Genomic DNA, 17,918 nt, shown 5'->3' with positions numbered 1-17,918 from the left:
CACAGGCTTTTCTTCTCGTCTTTTTTTTTTTAATATGTTATATGGATGGAAGAAAAAAAAATGATTCGTCAGGCTACAGAATGGAACAAACTTGTCGTCTCATGTTAACAAGTATGAAGATACGTTTCCATCTTTCAACTTTAAATAATGATGCTCCTGGTCCTGGAGCATATCCCAAAGATTACAGGTATTCTTCCCAAATTCTTTTCTCGTCATCAATGCATGGATAAATCACCAATAGATATTTCATGGGGAAGAAGTTGAGAACATGCTGTATATAGCTTTACTGTCTTAGGACCCATTTTCAACATGTGTTTTGTTTACTTTCTGTTATATGATAACATTTCAAAGCAAGGACTGGGGATTGATTAGCATTTCAGAACAACCATTTATTGAAGTGGTTTTCCAATGAGTTTTGGGATGACAATCAATGGTTTGTAACTCCCCCAAATGCCTAACTCTTTGTGGTTGTCTTGACATATATGTTTTTGGGTTAGCTTCATCTTCTAGATCTCCAAATACTGAAAACAATTGAAACTACATAAAAAGCCAGCTATTGACTACAAGTAGCTAGAACACTATGGCCATCTGATGTTGGAACTGGAATAGACAACTGCCTTATATTTTGCTCTTGTGATTCAACTATTCATGTTGCACTCTTCATCATCAAAATCTTACGATTTTGTGTATTTACGTAGCAATAACAACAGGTATCATTACCCACCTGCGGGTAACCCAAGTGGTATGGACGAAATTGTGTGCATGAGGCTCATGTCACAAGTTCGATTCTCCATATGATCAAACTGCGATTTAAGTGGGAGGTCATGGCAGTTGGTTGTTGTGCTAATCTCCCCAGGGGTTTAGGTTCCACAAGTGAGTCCTAAGAGTTCCGTCGTGGCTTCATATAATACATTAGAATTACTTTATAATAAAAGTAGTTTAACAATCTAACATATCACATTAAACCATATCAGTTTGTGAATATATTTTTATAGAATCTTTTCATAGTTAAAATATTTCTATATCCAGGTATTGTGATTCTATATCCTGGTATGGTATACCTCATGTGATTGAAAAAAAAAAATGTCGTCCAAGATGTAAATTGTATGGTCAAGTCAAACTAATCTTAAGCGGATTTTATTTATTTAATGAATGGATTGGTTTGCTATTTGAATATCACCAAAAACAGTCTAAAAATCCAACTAATTAATACCTACATGGCAATAGAAATAATATAATATATCGATGGGATTTATGCAGAATAGTTTAACAATGACAGCTGTTGTAATAAACGCCCTAGGATACAACTATCCTTCCTTTCTACAATGTGATTCGTGCACTCTACTCTGTCTTTTATCTTGTATGGATAAACAAGAGGAAGTTCCTTTAAACAAGCTTTTGCAATCTCTTCATTTGACCCTCTGGATTTTTTAAATATCCAATGCAATTGTAAAATCCTTCACCAAAAAGCTTGATCATTTAGAATACCAACTTAATTATACCAACAATGCGCATCATCACACAGCTATGCATGCTAATGTAATCATGTTTTGTAACATTTAAACACCCTGATAGAATATACCCATGTTTTTTAGATAAATAAATATTTAATATGTTATTAGGGCTAAGTCTTAGGCTTGAACTAACTCCACACGTCCTTATTTATGTAAAGCACACCTGCAAGGGAAGTGTTAGAATATAATAAGTTTCATCTTTCCATATACTTCATTTGTTTTCGCAGATGATATGAGATGAGTTGAGATTAAAGTTAAAAATTGAATAAAATATTGTTATAATATATTTTTTAATATTATTTTTTTTTTAATTTGAAAAAATTGAATTGTTTATTTTATTTTGTGTGAAAATTAAAAAAAAAAATTATCATGATTAGATGAGATGAATTAAGAAAAATTGTAAAAATAAACGAGATTGTTTAAAGCAGGTCCATGACATGAGCATCATGGTGGAGATCAGCTTGTCTATATGCTCTTCATGTAGTCCAAGGCCAAAATGGAACTCTTGGCCCTTGGTAGCAAGAGTCATCACTGCAAATACATCTTTAAAATCCCGTCCATCCCGCCCCCACATGGCGGGACGGGCAACCCCGCTCTGCCCATGCTGGGATGGGTGCCCCCGCCCCGCATCTAGCACCCCTAGTGGGGGCGAGGGGCAGGGAGGGCCCAACTGCGCCCCGCATTTCCCTCGCCCCGCCTCCACTTACATGTTTTTATATATATTATATATAAACATAAATATATATTTATATTTTATAAATTGTGTATATATAAATTTATATTACAATTTGCTAGACTTGTTCACAAAGTATGCACTAGTAAATTTAAAAATTACATAATTTAAAAATTATAATCATATTTACAAAATTTAAATTTACAATTTGAATTTAAAAATATATTTTTAATTACTTCTGGACCTAAGAATAATTTTTAAACATAGTAGAAAGTAATCTATTTTTTAAATAAACATGAAGAATCCGCCCCGCACCCCACCCACCAGGGCGGGGTACCTTGCCCCCAGGATGCGGGGGAGGGAGGGGTGCAAGGAAGGGGGTGGCCCTGCCCCGTAGGAGGCAGGTAACACCCCTAATTGGGAATATACTTGGTCATTGAAAGGACTAGAGTATGTCCTGAAGATGCTTGAGCTCATGTCAGCTGAAAGAGATGACATATTACCAACGGCCTTGTTCACGACAAAATTGCTTGCTGCATACACGGATGGCCTTTTAATTGAAACAAAGCAAATATATGTATGAGGATGAAGGGGCTCCTGGTGAGATAAACTTCGTAATATCTTCAAACCGGAAGACCTAGGTACTTTTACCAATGGCATCTCGGGGACAGAAGAACATACCTGAGACTTCACAGGAAATTACACTCAAGGAGGAAAACTGGAAAACAAACACGTAGTCATTGGCATTGCCAGAAAGCAGTCAAACACCATTGCCTTAATATTAACCGTTCCAAACACATAAAAAGGGGTTCATACACTGCCCTTACAAACTTATTGTAAATTTCATTCTAAATTTCCCTTGTAAAAATTACGTGGACTTGGCATAGAAGCGAAGGCCGACTGCCAAACCCAAGATTAGAAGGGGAACCAGAAACTGGAGTAGCTTGATTATGAACTCTGGCGTCTTATCCTGATTGTAGTGAGGCTGTTTGGGAGGAGTGTACTTGACCTTGGAGGGGATGCTCGACGAATCGATATCTCCTACATAGAACTCGTCCATCATTGCCCTTGCACTGCTACTGTGTCCAACATCCTCAAAATCATCAGTTGCATCCTTTCCTGCAAACAATTTTTTTTTTTTCAGTAAACAAATTTTTTTTTTTTATTAATAATCAGAATGGGCAAGGGCCCAAGTAGCCTCCTTCCCTAAGAACCATGCATTTCATTGGTGGTAACAGCAGATATTTGCAGATGCAAAATTAAATATATGCCAAAACACTGAAGCTTATTATCATACCTGTTGCTGACAACAAGACGTCGTCACCACCAGGATGATCCTCCAAGAATTTTGTCACATTAAATACCTGTTTCAGGCTTCCAGGACATTAGCATTTGGTATATTCAAGGATATTGCAATTGGAAGACCACAATGTGACTCATCAAGTTGAATGAAAGCCAAGCACGATAAAGATTACCAATATTAATGTTCACTCACCTGCACAAAATTGTTCCTGGCCCCTTGAAGCTTGAGCCTAGTAAGTGCTCAAAAGCTCAAAGGAAGTTTTCTTAGAAACTAAGCACATAAGCATTTTAGCATAAATTGGTAAACAATTCCTATATCTTCTAAATTATTTGTATTTTCACTTCACTTTTCTGTAAGTGGATGCCATTTTGAGTCTAGGAAGTTTCATCTGATTATACAAACTATACCACATATTTTGTAGTCTTTTCCCCATTTTGAGGCAATTTCTCATGCTTTCTGAAATTAACTGTATACCCCTACTTGATAATGTGCTTCCCGCTATCACTTCTAGCTAAATGTTAGTCAATGAAACATACTTGAATTCAAAAAATACAAATTAATTGAACTGTTCCCATCCATGAATCTTTGTTTTGCTATTAAGAATAATTAACTAAGGTTTTAAGTTTCAATCCTCCTAAAAATAGAGGTAATGGTATCAATGTAAGATTATTCTTCATTATCGCTTACAAAAAAAAAAAAAAAAGTTATTCTTCATTATTAACAACATGATCTTTGGCTTGTTAATTCCTACGAAATCTTCAAAGTCATGCTTATATACTCTAAAGAGGTTTTCCTTTCTTTCCACCCTAAGAAACTTGTGCTTTGGTGGACAATCAAAGTAAATCCTCCTCTCATTCCAATTCCAATCCCAGATATGAAGTGTATAAATGCTTTGTGATCAAGATGTCCGACGAGAGAAGGCTAATCCCTTAAAACTATCAGATAGCACCAAAAACAACATACCAAAACTTCCTTCGAATTAATTTGAGACACAGTACAAATTCAACAGATACAAGCTCCTTTAATGACCAAGGTGAGAAAATGGGAAAACATAAAAAACGTCTATACAAAACAAAGAGTTTGTTATATGAGAGATATAAAACGATTAGAGACAAGCATATTATATTTCTAATGAAAACTTATGGCAGAGTTTCTAAACTGTAAATCAGATTTTCAGTTATATTATTCATATTTTATCACCTCAGTATACAACTTAGTGAGATAAAATGAATTAAAGAGTAGTAAAAAAAATCTCTCTAGGTGACAATGAAAAAATTTAGACCATTTGGTTTGGATTTAGAGATGAGTTGAGATGGTTTATGAATAACAGAATAAAAGTTGAATTGTTTATTATATTTTGTGTGAGAATTTGATAAAGTTGTTTTGGGATTAGAAAATGTTGAATTGTTTATTATATTTTATATGAAAATTTAAGAAAATTGTAATTATGAGATTAGATGAGTTGAGGTGATTTTTGAATTCAAATGAGGCAGTTGAAAGTAATTGTTAAACTTTCATAACTCGAAGCAAAGGAAAATGCATCGTGCAATCCATCTAGCCAATCCTCAACATTGAAACTGAGGGCCCCTCTACAACGAAACAATAGGAACGTGGCAAACAATCTCATTTTTTAATCCTGTTTATCTTGCATGTCGGACCAGTCAAGTTTAGGTCCCAACATTTGCATGCAAATCATATGTAATAGTATTTTCTTATACAGATCCTGGCCTCAGATCCATATCTTTCCCCAGTTAAATAGTCGAATCCCACAAGCAAAAAGGTCAAGATTTTTTAAGGATCTCTACCCAGAACAATCAAACAAACAGAAAGAAGACTGAAACGGACAAAAAAAGAACTTTCCCTACACACAAATAGATAGCATCCAAACCCAGATGCAAACGATTCAAATCTCCCCGACCCGATTCCCAGTATATCTTACATTCCCACCGACACAGCAGGAAAAAAATTACAAAACCCGTCAACGCAAAAACACAAACCTATGATGGTTTTAGTCCAAATTCAATCAAGTCCTGATCACACAGAAAGATACAACATACCTTGCCAGCAATGACAAGCCAGCAATCTTTGGTGTCGTTGTGCTCAGAAACCTCAGCTAGAGTGTAAACCTTGCGTTCTCCACCCATTGCTCCAAGGAGGTCAAGACTACTAAGGCCCTTTATCTATTCGAAGGCTTTGAAACAGAGCAGAGCTCGTGTAGTACGCCTTTGATCTCCAAAGGCAAAGTTTTGGGTGGATTTCGAAGGAAAAACAGAGAGATGGGTTGGTGAAGACGATAGCAGATTTGGTTCGGATGGTGGGTTGGTAAGGGTCGGATGGATTGTCAAAACCTACTCCGCTTGGATGTTGTTGTGGTTCATAAATTATAATATGATACTGCATTTGTTTCAGACCGCACACCTTCATTGAAAATAAAATGCCTCCAACGGACCGGAAAAAGTACAGAAAAAGTGACAAATATTACTCATTGTATTAAATAAAAATAAATATTTTTATTATAAAAAAATCTCACAAATGTAAGTTCGTAAAATGATCTATTTTAATATGTTATATTAAATTATAAAATTATTTTTATTATAAAATAGATCTAACATATAATATAAAATCACGTCAATTTATATATTTACTTTTATAGAATTTTTTTTATAACTGCAACACCTTTCTTAAATAAAACCGAGACATATATATTAAGTGGGTCATGTAATATTTATTAATTTTAGTATAATTCTTTTAACAATATTAAATATTTAATAAATATTATACAATTTATCTTATGTATATTTATCTTTTTCTCATTCAAAGTCATTAAATTCAAGTACAAGTTTGAGAGATTATTGAGCCAATCTTTGATAGATGAGTAATATCGTTTCTTTTTTGAGTATGATAGCATCATAGTTTTTGTTTTATAATTTGATTACTGCATTATTCATCAAGCAAACACTCATTTCACATTGAATACGAAATGACTGTTTGTTGGACAGTCCAATTCAACCACCTTAATTTTCCCACCTGTATATATTTTTTTCTTCATAAAATGATGTTGGACTTTGTGTTGAATTCTGAGGATGAGAATTGATAAAGGGAAATGCTATGCATCAGCCCCACACCAGCACACACTTCACATCATTTTTTTTTTTTTTTTACACTCAATAAGTTGAGTGTGTGCTGGTGTGGGGCTGATGCAAATATTTTTCCATTGATAAAAAGTGGGTGGGTCAGAAAAATTGGCTGCTGCTGCTGCAGAATGCAGTCCATGCCAACATGTCATTTGGGCATTTTGACAGTTCAAGGCCAAAGGTTTTGGCATTGTCAAAGTTGTTTTTAAGCCATTGGTTTTTTAGGCAACGATAATGGAGGATTAGAACTCGGATCTCATCCTTGAAATAGTATATTGGTGTCAATTTAGTAATTTAATATATTGAGTGAGAGTATGTTTCCCCAGTTTGCAGTCATGCTTTTAAGATAAATAAAAATAATAAAAAATTATATTATTCATTTATGAGGATAAAATTAATTAAGATAAATTATATTTGCAGTCATAGCATGTGCAAGTTCTGTACATTCATTTTGAAAAAAAATGGATAAATCTGAAATCTACGTGAAAAAATTATTTTTTTAATAGTGGACCTCACATTTTTTCAAAAAAATGTAAAAAAAACAGTGCACGTGTGATAAAGTGTAAAAAATTACATGATCAAGCTGCTAAAGTGAATGATTTGTTTAACCAAAATATGAATGAAGCACTTAATTATGTAGTAATTTTTAGTTCTTGACTTAATATTGAATTTTGATATTTTGCACTTGAAAGGAGTTGTATTGCAATTAGTTCACACTAAAATTAATACTCCAAAAATTTTACTCCTCATATTTTATTTATGTTGCAGGACATTATGGGAAAAATATTAATTTACATGGATATTCTTGGAAATACCCAACTGGCACAACAACATCAAAAGAGGAAACTCAACCCACGCAGATGCAAAACGCATGGGCTTGAGGAGTTTCACGCACAGACAATAGACTAAAGCACGCGAAACACAGGAGCTGGAGGTGAAATGGCATAGCAGTAGGGACGCACAAAGTGGATCGAGTAGCTCACGCGAGCAGGAGCAGACGCGTTGCAGAGGGATCGGGCCTCACAGCGAGCTGGCGCAAAACGCAGGCACTGCAGACGTGAAACGCTGAGAGCAAAACACACTGGGCTGAGGCTGGAACGCGAACTTGGGCTGACTCAAAACGCACGAAGCTAAAATGCGAAACACACGAAAATGAGGCAAAACAGAAGGTATAAAAGAAATGGAGATTTTCGTGCGCCGTCTGGTTCTTTTTGTTTTTAGTTTTCGTCTGTTTTTTTTTTCTTCTTCCGCATTTTTACTCCTAGATATTTTTTTCTTTTCGGGTTTTATTTCCTGTGGCTGTTTCTTCTTCTTCGGTTGTAGGAGTTTCAGCTCCTTTTGAGATTACAGTATTTTTATTTTGCAATTTTCGTTTAGTGCAGTAGTTAAAGATGTTCGATTTTAATGTTCTTGAGCATTTTGTTAATCTAGAGATGATAGGCTAGATTTTTAGCTTGGGATTCAATGAGTAACCCATGACTATTTGGGGTTGGATTTTCTTCAATATTTAGTGCTTTTGATGATTAACTTGATGGATTATATTTCAATGTCCGTCTAGAAAAGATTAGAGTTCTTTGTTCTTGATTTAGATCAATTGTAGACGTAAAGGCACAATTGATACTTGAACAAGTAACATGACTTTGATGTTTTTCTTTCACTTTTCTATGATTGTCATATGATTTGTCAAGTAGTTTTATTAGAATAAAAATTGTGGTTCATTGCTATATTATCCGACTATGATTTCTAGGAATAAGAGAATGGTTGAGAGAAAATGAAAAGAGAAGTAAATCCATCACCAAATTAGTGGGCGAAAATTGCATCTCAAGTGTTTGTTTAATTGCTTCTTACAAGTTTAAGTTAACTTCCGCACAATTTCTTTAAATCTCTTGATTCGTAACAATTTTAGAAAAATAGATTCACTTTTATTTTCAGCTTTACTTATGCTTGAACTTCCCGACAATTTCTCTCATAATTCATTCCACACTCTCTTAGTAAATAGCCCCATTTAGGTGTTAATATTGTTAGCGGTTAATTTCTAAAACTTATTTTTCTTTTCTTATTATTTTTGTTCATAGCTAGCTCATTTAGTTTACTCTTTTCTTATCATTTTAAACTTTTGTGTCACTACAAACGGTAATATGTTGTTTTGCGAAAATGAAATGTTTGCTAAATTCTCATTGTCCCTGTGAATTCGATTTTGGGATTTACCCTTGTATTACTTTGACAGCTTCTACGCTTGGAAGTCGAAATTAAAAGCTGATCAAGTTTTTGGAGCCGTTGCCGGGGACAACTGGTGTTTAGCAAAGCATTCTCGTATTGTTGAGAAGACGTTTGTAGCGCTGTGAACCTCTTCACAGCTTGGGTGACATTTTTCTTAATTTTATTTTACTTTATTTTTTTTTTGTTTTGTTTGCTTTGCATATTCTTTTATTTTCTATTCTTGTTTGTATGATTGGTTGGACTAGGGACCAAACTTCTCGGTTGGTTAGGACAGAATCACAAGCATCTTTTACCTCAGCATCGCTTTCTCTTGAGTCATCTTCTGACACTAATAGTACCATGGCTGAAAATGAGAATCATGATCGGGAAGTTGTGAATCAGAATAGGACACTTAGAGATTATTTACAACCTGTCAGGACTAGCACACCCTCATGCATAATCCTACATTTGAATGCAAATGTCTTTAATTTCAAACCTGGAATGATTCCATTAATTCCACATTTTCATGGCATGGATTCCGAGAATCCGTACCTTCATATCAAAGAATTTGAAGGGGTTTGTTCTACATTCATGGACCAAACATGCACTGAGGAGGTTATTAGACTAAAGTTGTTTCCATTTTCCTTGAAAGATAAGGCTAAAACGTGGCTAAATGCATTAAGACCTAGATCTATAGGCACATGACAGGAAATGCAAACTGAATTTTTGAAGAAATTTTTTTCAATACATAGGACAAATGCACTTAAAAGACAAATCATGAACTTTACCCAAAAAGATTCTGAAACTTTTTATCAAAGTTGGGAAAGGTTCAAGGATCTTTTAAATGCTTGTCCTCATCATGGTTATGAAAATTGGCGTTTGATAAGTTTTTTTTATGAAAGTTTGACACCTAAATTGCGCCAATTTGTACAAACCATGTGTAATGAAGAATTTTTTGACAAAGAGCCTGAGGAAGCATTTGAATATTTTTGATTATCTTGCTGAAAATGCTCAATCTTGGGACACAACTGATGTGCATGATAGGTCTAGACAAGTTGAGTCTGGTCATGGAAAATATACTTTAAAATAAGATGATGATTTGCGTACTAAATTAACCTTGTTGTCTAGAAAAATGGAAGCTATGGAATTGAAAAAGGTAAATGAAGTGCATGTTGTCCATAAGAATTCAGAGAAGTGTAGCATATGTGAGGATCATGGGCATTCAACTAATGAGTGTCCCACGATCCCCGCATTCAAAGAGGTATTGTTGGACCAATCTAATACTGTAAATATGATACAAAAATCATATTCTGGTCCTTACTCTAATTCTTATAATCCAGGATGGAGAAACCACCCAAATTTTAGGTAGAGGAATGACCAGCAATTAGCTCCAGCAGCCTTGGCTCCAGGACCCTCTCAACTCGCAATTCAAGCACCTCCAATGCAAAATAAGGGACTTGAGGAGACGATGCAATAATTGTCAAACACCTTGTTGTAGTTTATGCAAGGTCAAGCAACAATCAACAATCAAAACTCTCAAGCGATAAATGACATTCGGAGCACCCTTACAAAGATGACTACGGCATGGAGCTCTCAAGAGAAAGGAAAACTTCCTACACAACCTCAACCCAATCCACAAAGTCAGCCACCACAAGGAGCGGTTGAGAGTTCAAATGTGAGGCAAGTGAAGGCGGTCACTACTTTGAGAAATGGTAGGGTGGTGAACATTCCAGCTCAAGGTTCAGACAAGGCTGGTAAGGTCTCTAAACCTGTACAAAATGAGGCTGAAAATGGTGAGTTTGAACAAAATGAAACTGAAACTGAAAATATTTCATGTCCTATACCTGCTCCTTTTCCTCAAAGATTGGTTCATCTACACAAAGACAAACACAAATCTGAAATTTTAGAAATATTCAAGCAAGTTAAGATTAATATCCCCTTGTTGGATGCCATTCAACAAATTCCTACATATACTAAGTTTCTAAAAGATTTGTGTACGGTTAAAATGAAGTTAAATGTGCAAAAGAAAGCTTTTCTTACTAAGCAGGTCAGTGCCATAATTCAGAGCAATACCCCACCAAAATATAAAGACCCCCCGTTCACCAACAATTGCTTATGTTATAGGAAGTTCAAAAATTGGTTAAGCATTGTTAGATTTAGGTTCAAATGTGAATTTACTGCCTTATAATGTTTATGAGCAACTTGGTTTGAGGGAATTAAAACCAACTCCTATCATTTTACAACTAGCGGATAGGTCTATTAAAATGCCAAGAGGAGTTGTTGAGGATGTCTTGGTTCAAGTGGATAAATTCTTTTATCCCGTTGATTTTGTTGTGTTGGATGTTCACTTGACACCAAAATCTTCTTTTCAAGCACCTGTGATTCTTGGGAGACCTTTTCTTGCTACTTCCAATGCATTAATAAATTGTAGGAGTGGTGTTTTAAAGCTGAGTTTTGGGAACATGACCCTTGAACTAAACATTTTCAATATTTGTAGGCAACCTCAAGACTTGGAAGATGTACAAGAAGTGAATTTGTTGGAGAGCATCCTTGAAGAGGAGACTTATTTGGCATACCAGCCCACTAACTTGCTGTTTGAGTTAGAAAATATTTGTGAACTCCTCACTGATGACACCTCCATTGATGTTTCTCATGTTTTTAATGCAGAAAATAAATGTTTCTCATGTTTTTAATGCAGAAAATAAATGTTTCTCATGTTTTTAATGCAGAAAATAAATGTTTCTCATGTTTTTAATGCAGAAAATAAATTTGAGACTAAATGGAGGCCAAAGATTGAGCAACTCCCACCGTTGACAGCAAGTTTGAAGCCTTCAGCAAATGAAATCCCAACACTAGAGCTGAAGCCATTGCCAAATGACTTGAAATATGCATTTCTAGGACCGGACAATACCTTCCCAGTGGTGATTTCAGCCCAACTCTCTCATGATCAAGAAGGGAAATTGATGGAAGTCTTAAAGCAACACAAAGGTGCCATTGGGTGGACAATTGCAGATATAAAAGGTATAAATCCTCTTGTGTGCACTCATAGGATTTATTTAGAAGAAAATGCTAAAGTCTCTAGGGAGATGCAAAGGAGATTAAATCATACCATGAAAGAGGTGGTAAAAACAGAGATTTTAAAATTACTTGACGTGGGAATCATCTACCCTATTGCGGACAGCAAGTGGGAAAGTCCCATTCATGTAATTCCAAAAAAATCTGGGCTTACCATTGTGAAAAATGAGAAATATGAATTGATTCCTACTAGGATTTCTACTGGTTGGCGAATGTGTATAGATTATAGGAAGTTGAATGCCGCCACTAGGAAAGATAATTTCCCTTTACCATTTCTTGATCAAGTGCTAGAAAAAGTTGCGGGTCATGATTTCTATTGCTTTCTTGATGGATATTCTGGTTTTAACCAAATAGAAATAGCACCCGAAAATCAAGAGAAAACAACTTTTACTTGCCCATTTGGCACTTTTGCATTTAGAAGAATGTCTTTTGGACTATGTAATGCACCAGCTACTTTTCAACGATGTATGCTTAGTTTTTTCAGCGACATGATTGAAAACTGTTTAGAAGTATTCATGGATGATTTTTCAGTGTTTGGCAGTTCTTTTGATGCATGTTTGACTAACTTACAAGCTATTTTAGCTAGGTGTGAAGAGAAGCATTTGCTTCTCAATTGAGAAAAGTGTCATTTCATAGTTCAACAAGGCATAGTTCTTGGTCACATAGTCTCATCACGAGGTATTGAGGTTGATAAAGCTAAGATTGAACTTATTTCCAAGCTTCTTATACCTAAAACAGTAAAAGAAATCAGATCATTTATTGGGCATGCTGGGTTTTATAGGCGATTCATTCAAAATTTTAGTTCTATCTCTAAGCCCTTGTGTGAGTTACTTATGCATGATGTTGCTTTTGAATGAATCTCTTCTTGTCAAGATGCTTTTGATAAGCTGAAAATTTTGCTCACCACAGCCCCTATCATGCAGCCCCTGTTTGGTCTATTCCTTTTGAGATAATGTGTGATGTTAGTGATGTAGCCATAGGAGCTATTCTTGGACAGCGTAGAAATAAGTTCCCACATGTCATTTCTTATGCAAGTAGAACTTTAAATAGAGCCTAAAGAAATTATTCTTCCACTGAAAAGGAATTGCTTGCTGTAGTTTTTGCATTAGACAAGTTTCGAACTTATATTCTTGGTTCTCCTGTGGTTGTTTTCACTGATCATGCAGCGTTAAAGTACTTATTGTCAAAGAAGGATGCTAAACCACATTTAATCCGATGGATTCTTCTTCTCCAAGAATTTGACCTTATCATCAAAGACAAGAAGGGTGCTGAAAACGTAGTTGCTAACCACTTGTCTCGGCTTACATTTGCTGAAAAGGATCACACTATCCCTATCATTGACTCTTTTCCTGATGAACAATTAATGTCAGTTGAAAATTTACCTTGGTTTGCTGACATAGTTAATTTTTTGATAACAGGACAAACTCCACCCCATTGGAGTGCTCAAGACATACGAAAATTCAAGCATGAGGTAAAGTCATTCTTCTATGATGATCCTTACTTGTTTAAATATTGTTCTGACCAAATCATAAGGAAATGTGTGCCTGATCATGAGATACAAGCTGTTCTTTCTTTTTGTCATAATGAGGCTTGTGGGGGGCATTTTTCTGCAAATAAAACCATTGTAAAAATTTTACAAAGTGGGTTTTATTGGCTACATATGTTTAAGAATGCGTATAATTTTTACAAAACTTGTGAGCCATGTCAAAAACTAGGCACAGTCACTAAGAGAAATATGATGCCTTTACAACCCATTTTGGTCATTGAGATTTTTTATTGTTGGGGGATTGATTTTATGGGGCCATTCTCATCTTCTTTTGGTTATTTGTATATCCTCGTGGCTGTTGATTATGTTTCTAAGTGGGTTGAAGCCATTCCATGTAAAACAAATGACCATAAGATTGTGCTTAAGTTTTTAAAAGAAAACATTTTTGCTAGATTTGGCATGCCTAGAGCTATCAGTAGTGATAATAGAACTTATTTTTGCAACAAACCATTTGCTGCCCTCATGAAAAAATATGGTATACACCATAAGGTTTCCACTCCTTATCACCCGCAAACGAATGGGCAAGCTGAATTAGCTAATAGGGAACTTAAGCATATCTTAGAAAAAACAGTCAACCCCAACAGAAAAGATTGGTCTTTAAGGCTTACTGATGCACTTTGGGCTTATAGGACAGCCTTTAAAACCTCTCTTAACATGTCCCCTTATCGCTTGGTATATGGAAAGGCATGTCATCTTCCCGTTGAGCTTGAACATAAGGCATATTAGGCTATTAAACAATTTAATTTTTCTATTGACCATGCTGGTTCTGTGAGAAAATTTCAGATTTCAGAATTGGATGAGCTTAGGAGAGATGCATATGACAATTCTAAATTGTCAAAGGAACGCGTGAAGGTATTACATGACAAGCACATCCAAAGAAAGAATTTTGAGTCCAATGAGTAAGTCTTACTTTACAATTCCCGCCTCCATCTATTTCCAGGCAAATTAGGATCGAGGTGGAGTGGGCCTTATGTAGTTAAGGCTGTGTTTCCATATGGAGCTGTTGAAATTACTAATCCTCAAAATGGAAACACTTTCAAAGTTAATGGCCAACGACTTAAACATTTTTTGGCAAAACTTTCACATGATGATACTTCCATTCCTTTGGAAGATTCCACTTATTCTCATGGTCCTTAGCTCATTTTTGTTTTGTTTTAATTTTTTTTCTCTTTCTTTTCCTTTTATTTTTCTGCTTTTATTTGTTTTAGTTCAATGTTTTGTTCTTTCTTTTTTTTTTCATTCTTTTTCTTTAGTATATCTTTTCAGGTTCAGCACTGTTTATTCTTTTATGGTTTCATTTTTACGTTCACAATCCTTTCAGCCATCTCAGGTATTTTCCTTCCGCCCTATTTTCTTTCATCCCTTGTTTTATTCATGATTTGCATTGAGGACACTGCCCATTTTCAGTTGGGGGGTAAGGAGAGTCTTCTACCATTAGTCTCTCAGGATTAATAATTGTGGGGTCTGAATTTTTTTGTTGCTACCAAGCTACTATTTTCACACTTCTCTACTTAAGATCAGATAGTTGCAGTTTTGGGCTACACTGATTCCCATTGGTTAGTTTTAAGTTCGACACTTGACCTTATGATAAGTCTTAGCAACTCAAACTTGGGAAAGTTACTTCAAAGCTATTGATTGATGACCTTAATTGACACAAGCAGATACTTTTTGTGGTTTATTTGATGACAATCAGTGGTTTCTTCTAAGCAACTAGCAAGAACTACAATGAACCATATCTTAATGGCTTAGGAAAAGTGTGATGAAAAAAAAAAAAAGAGAAAAAGAAGAAGAAGAAGAAGAAAAAGGTTGTAAAATTACATGAGAAAAGGGACAAGCTAGAGATCATGCACAAAAAAAAAAAAAAAAAAATGATGCAAGTACATTGGAAAATGCTGCCTATCACCGAGATCTGTTAAAAAAAAAAGGGTCTTTCAAAGTGTGATAGCGTGAAAGCCGCCAATGTAATGGTTTTGAATTGGAGTGAAAACCTTTTGGTTTTTCTTGAAATAGTTGTTAGGCTGAAACTATTGTTAGAAATCTTGAAACTAACAAATGGAAATCTATTCACACACTTGGTGCACTCAAAGATCTTCAGCTTAAGTACATTTCCCTTGTTTGAGCTCTTGAGAATTTTATAAGCTTTTGTGTTGAGCTAAAACCTTACTTGACTACATTCTAATGCCCAGGATTTTAATATGATTGATCTTTTGTAGAGATTTTTGAGTTTAGTAGCTCATTCTTGGATCCTACAATATTTTTATCGCATTATTTGCTAGAGACTAGCAAAAAGCTAGTTGGGGGGTGTGATAAAGTGTCAAAAATTACATGATTAAGCTGCTAAAGTGAATGATTTGTTTAACCAAAATATGAATGAAGCACTTAATTATGTAGTAATTTTTAGTTCTTGACTCAATATTGAATTTTGATATTTTGCACTTGAAAGGAGTTGTATTGCAATTAGTTCACACCAAAATTAATACTCCAAAAATTTTACTCCTCATATTTTATTTATGTTGCAGGACATTATGGGAAAAATATTAATTTACATGGGTATTCTTGGAAATACCCAACTGGCATAACAACATCAAAAGAGGAAACTCAACCCACGCAGATGCAAAAAGCAGGGGCTTGAGGAGCTTCACGCACGGACAACAGACTGAAGCACGCGAAACGCAGGAGCTGGAGGTGAAATGGCACAGCAGCAGGGACGCACGAAGTGGATCGAGCAGCTCACGCGAGCAGGAGCAGACGCGTTGCAGAGGGATCGGGCCTCACAGCGGGCTGGCGCAAAACGCGCTGGGCTGAGGCTGGAACGCGAACTTGGGCTGACTCAAAACGCACGAAGCTAAGACGCGAAACGCACGAAAATGAGGCAAAACAGAGGGTATAAAAGAAATGGAGATTTTCGTGCGCCGTCTGGTTCTTTTTGTTTTTAGTTTTCGTCTGTTTTTTTTTCTTCTTCCGCATTTTTACTCTTAGATATTTTTTCTTTTCGGGTTTTATTTCCTGCGGCTGTTTCTTCTTCTTCGGTTGTAGGAGTTTCAGCTCCTTTTGAGATTACAGTATTTTTATTTTACAATTTTCGTTTAGTGCAGTAGTTAAAGATGTTGGATTTTAATGTTCTTGAACATTTTGTTAATCTAGAGATGATAGGCTAGATTTTTAGCTTGAGATTCAATGAGTAACCCATGACTATTTGGGGTTGGATTTTCTTCAATATTTAGTGCTTTTGATGATTAACTTGATGGATTATATTTCAATGTGCGTCTAGAAAAGATTAGAGTTCTTTGTTCTTGATTTAGATCAATTGTAGACGTAAAGGCACAATTGATACTTGAACAAGTAACATGACTTTGATGTTTTTCTTTCACTTTTCTATGATTGTCATATGATTTGTCAAGTAGTTTTATTAGAATAAAAATTGTGATTCATTGCTATATTATCCGACCATGATTTCTAAGAATGAGAGAATGGTTGAGAGAAAATGAAAAGAGAAGTAAATCCATCACCAAATTAGTGGGCGAAAATTGCATCCCAAGTGTTTGTTTAATTGCTTCTTACAAGTTTAAGTTAACTTCCGCACAATTTCTTTAAATCTCTTGATTCGTAACAATTTTAGAAAAATAGATTCACTTTTATTTTCAACTTTACTTTTGCTTGAACTTCCCGACAATTTCTCTCATAATTCATTTCACACCCTCTTAGTAAATAGCCCCATTTAGGTGTTAATATTGTTAGCGGTTAATTTCTAAAACTTATTTTTCTTTTCTTATTATTTTTGTTCATAGCTAGCTCATTTAGTTTACTATTTTCTTATCATTTTAAACTTTCGTGTCACTACAAACGGTAATATGTTGTCTTGCAAAAATGAAATGTTTGCTAAATTCTCATTGTCCCTGTGAATTCGATCTTTGGATTTACCCTTGTATTACTTTGACAGCTTCTACGCTTGGAAGTCGAAATTAAAAGCTGAAAATTAACATTAACATATGAAAATTTGGAAGTATGAGAACTTTCTCCAAAAAATTTTATTATTGTTAAGTTTTTCTTTTTTTTTTTAAGTGAAAGAAAATAGCGAATATAAATTAACATATGAAAGTTGTTGCCTTTGAAACATATAATAAAACAATATAACTAAAGTAAGGGATTTTCAATTAATAAATGTTTAGGCTAAAATGAGAAGCAAGGGATTTAGAAATTAAATCTGATGGTGCTTGGTGAAATGAGATGATTAATTTGTGTGTTCTAGATTTATAGGGATATCCTTTATTTTTAATAATAAAAATGACAGGAAAATTATGGATTTAATCATCACGTGATTTGTAGAAGAAAAGTGTTTAGTGCTAAAAAAATAAAATAAAATAAATATTAGAATATATAATTATGAAATTTTTTATATTTAATTGTAATATGAAAGTGTATTATAAATGATTGTATGACAAATTTATCCAAAATCTTTTATTTGGATAAATAA

General features: G+C 34.7%; 1 protein-coding gene and 1 non-coding gene across 2 annotated transcripts; both read right to left on the bottom strand.

Moving 5' to 3' along the window:
* Window positions 1-2,901: 2,901 nt before the first annotated feature.
* Window positions 2,902-5,946, bottom strand: LOC109006027 (cytochrome b5, seed isoform). The gene is made up of 3 exons (XM_018985170.2): window positions 5,548-5,946; window positions 3,485-3,551; window positions 2,902-3,306 (listed from the first exon to the last, which is right to left on the bottom strand). Exons 1-3 carry the CDS (start codon window positions 5,632-5,634, stop codon window positions 3,056-3,058), a joined length of 405 nt encoding a protein of 134 aa, XP_018840715.1. The 5' UTR covers window positions 5,635-5,946; the 3' UTR covers window positions 2,902-3,055.
* A 3,636-nt stretch (window positions 5,947-9,582) lies between these two features.
* On the bottom strand, window positions 9,583-9,689 carry LOC118344441. Its single transcript, XR_004798225.1, has one exon. It is a non-coding gene; the product is annotated as a small nucleolar RNA R71 (small nucleolar RNA).
* Window positions 9,690-17,918: the final 8,229 nt, after the last annotated feature.

Source organism: Juglans regia, chromosome 1 (assembly GCF_001411555.2).
Source record: "Juglans regia cultivar Chandler chromosome 1, Walnut 2.0, whole genome shotgun sequence".
NCBI lineage: Eukaryota > Viridiplantae > Streptophyta > Magnoliopsida > Fagales > Juglandaceae > Juglans > Juglans regia.
Note: the sequence above shows the minus strand (reverse complement) of the source record. Positions and strands in the feature narration are given on the sequence as shown.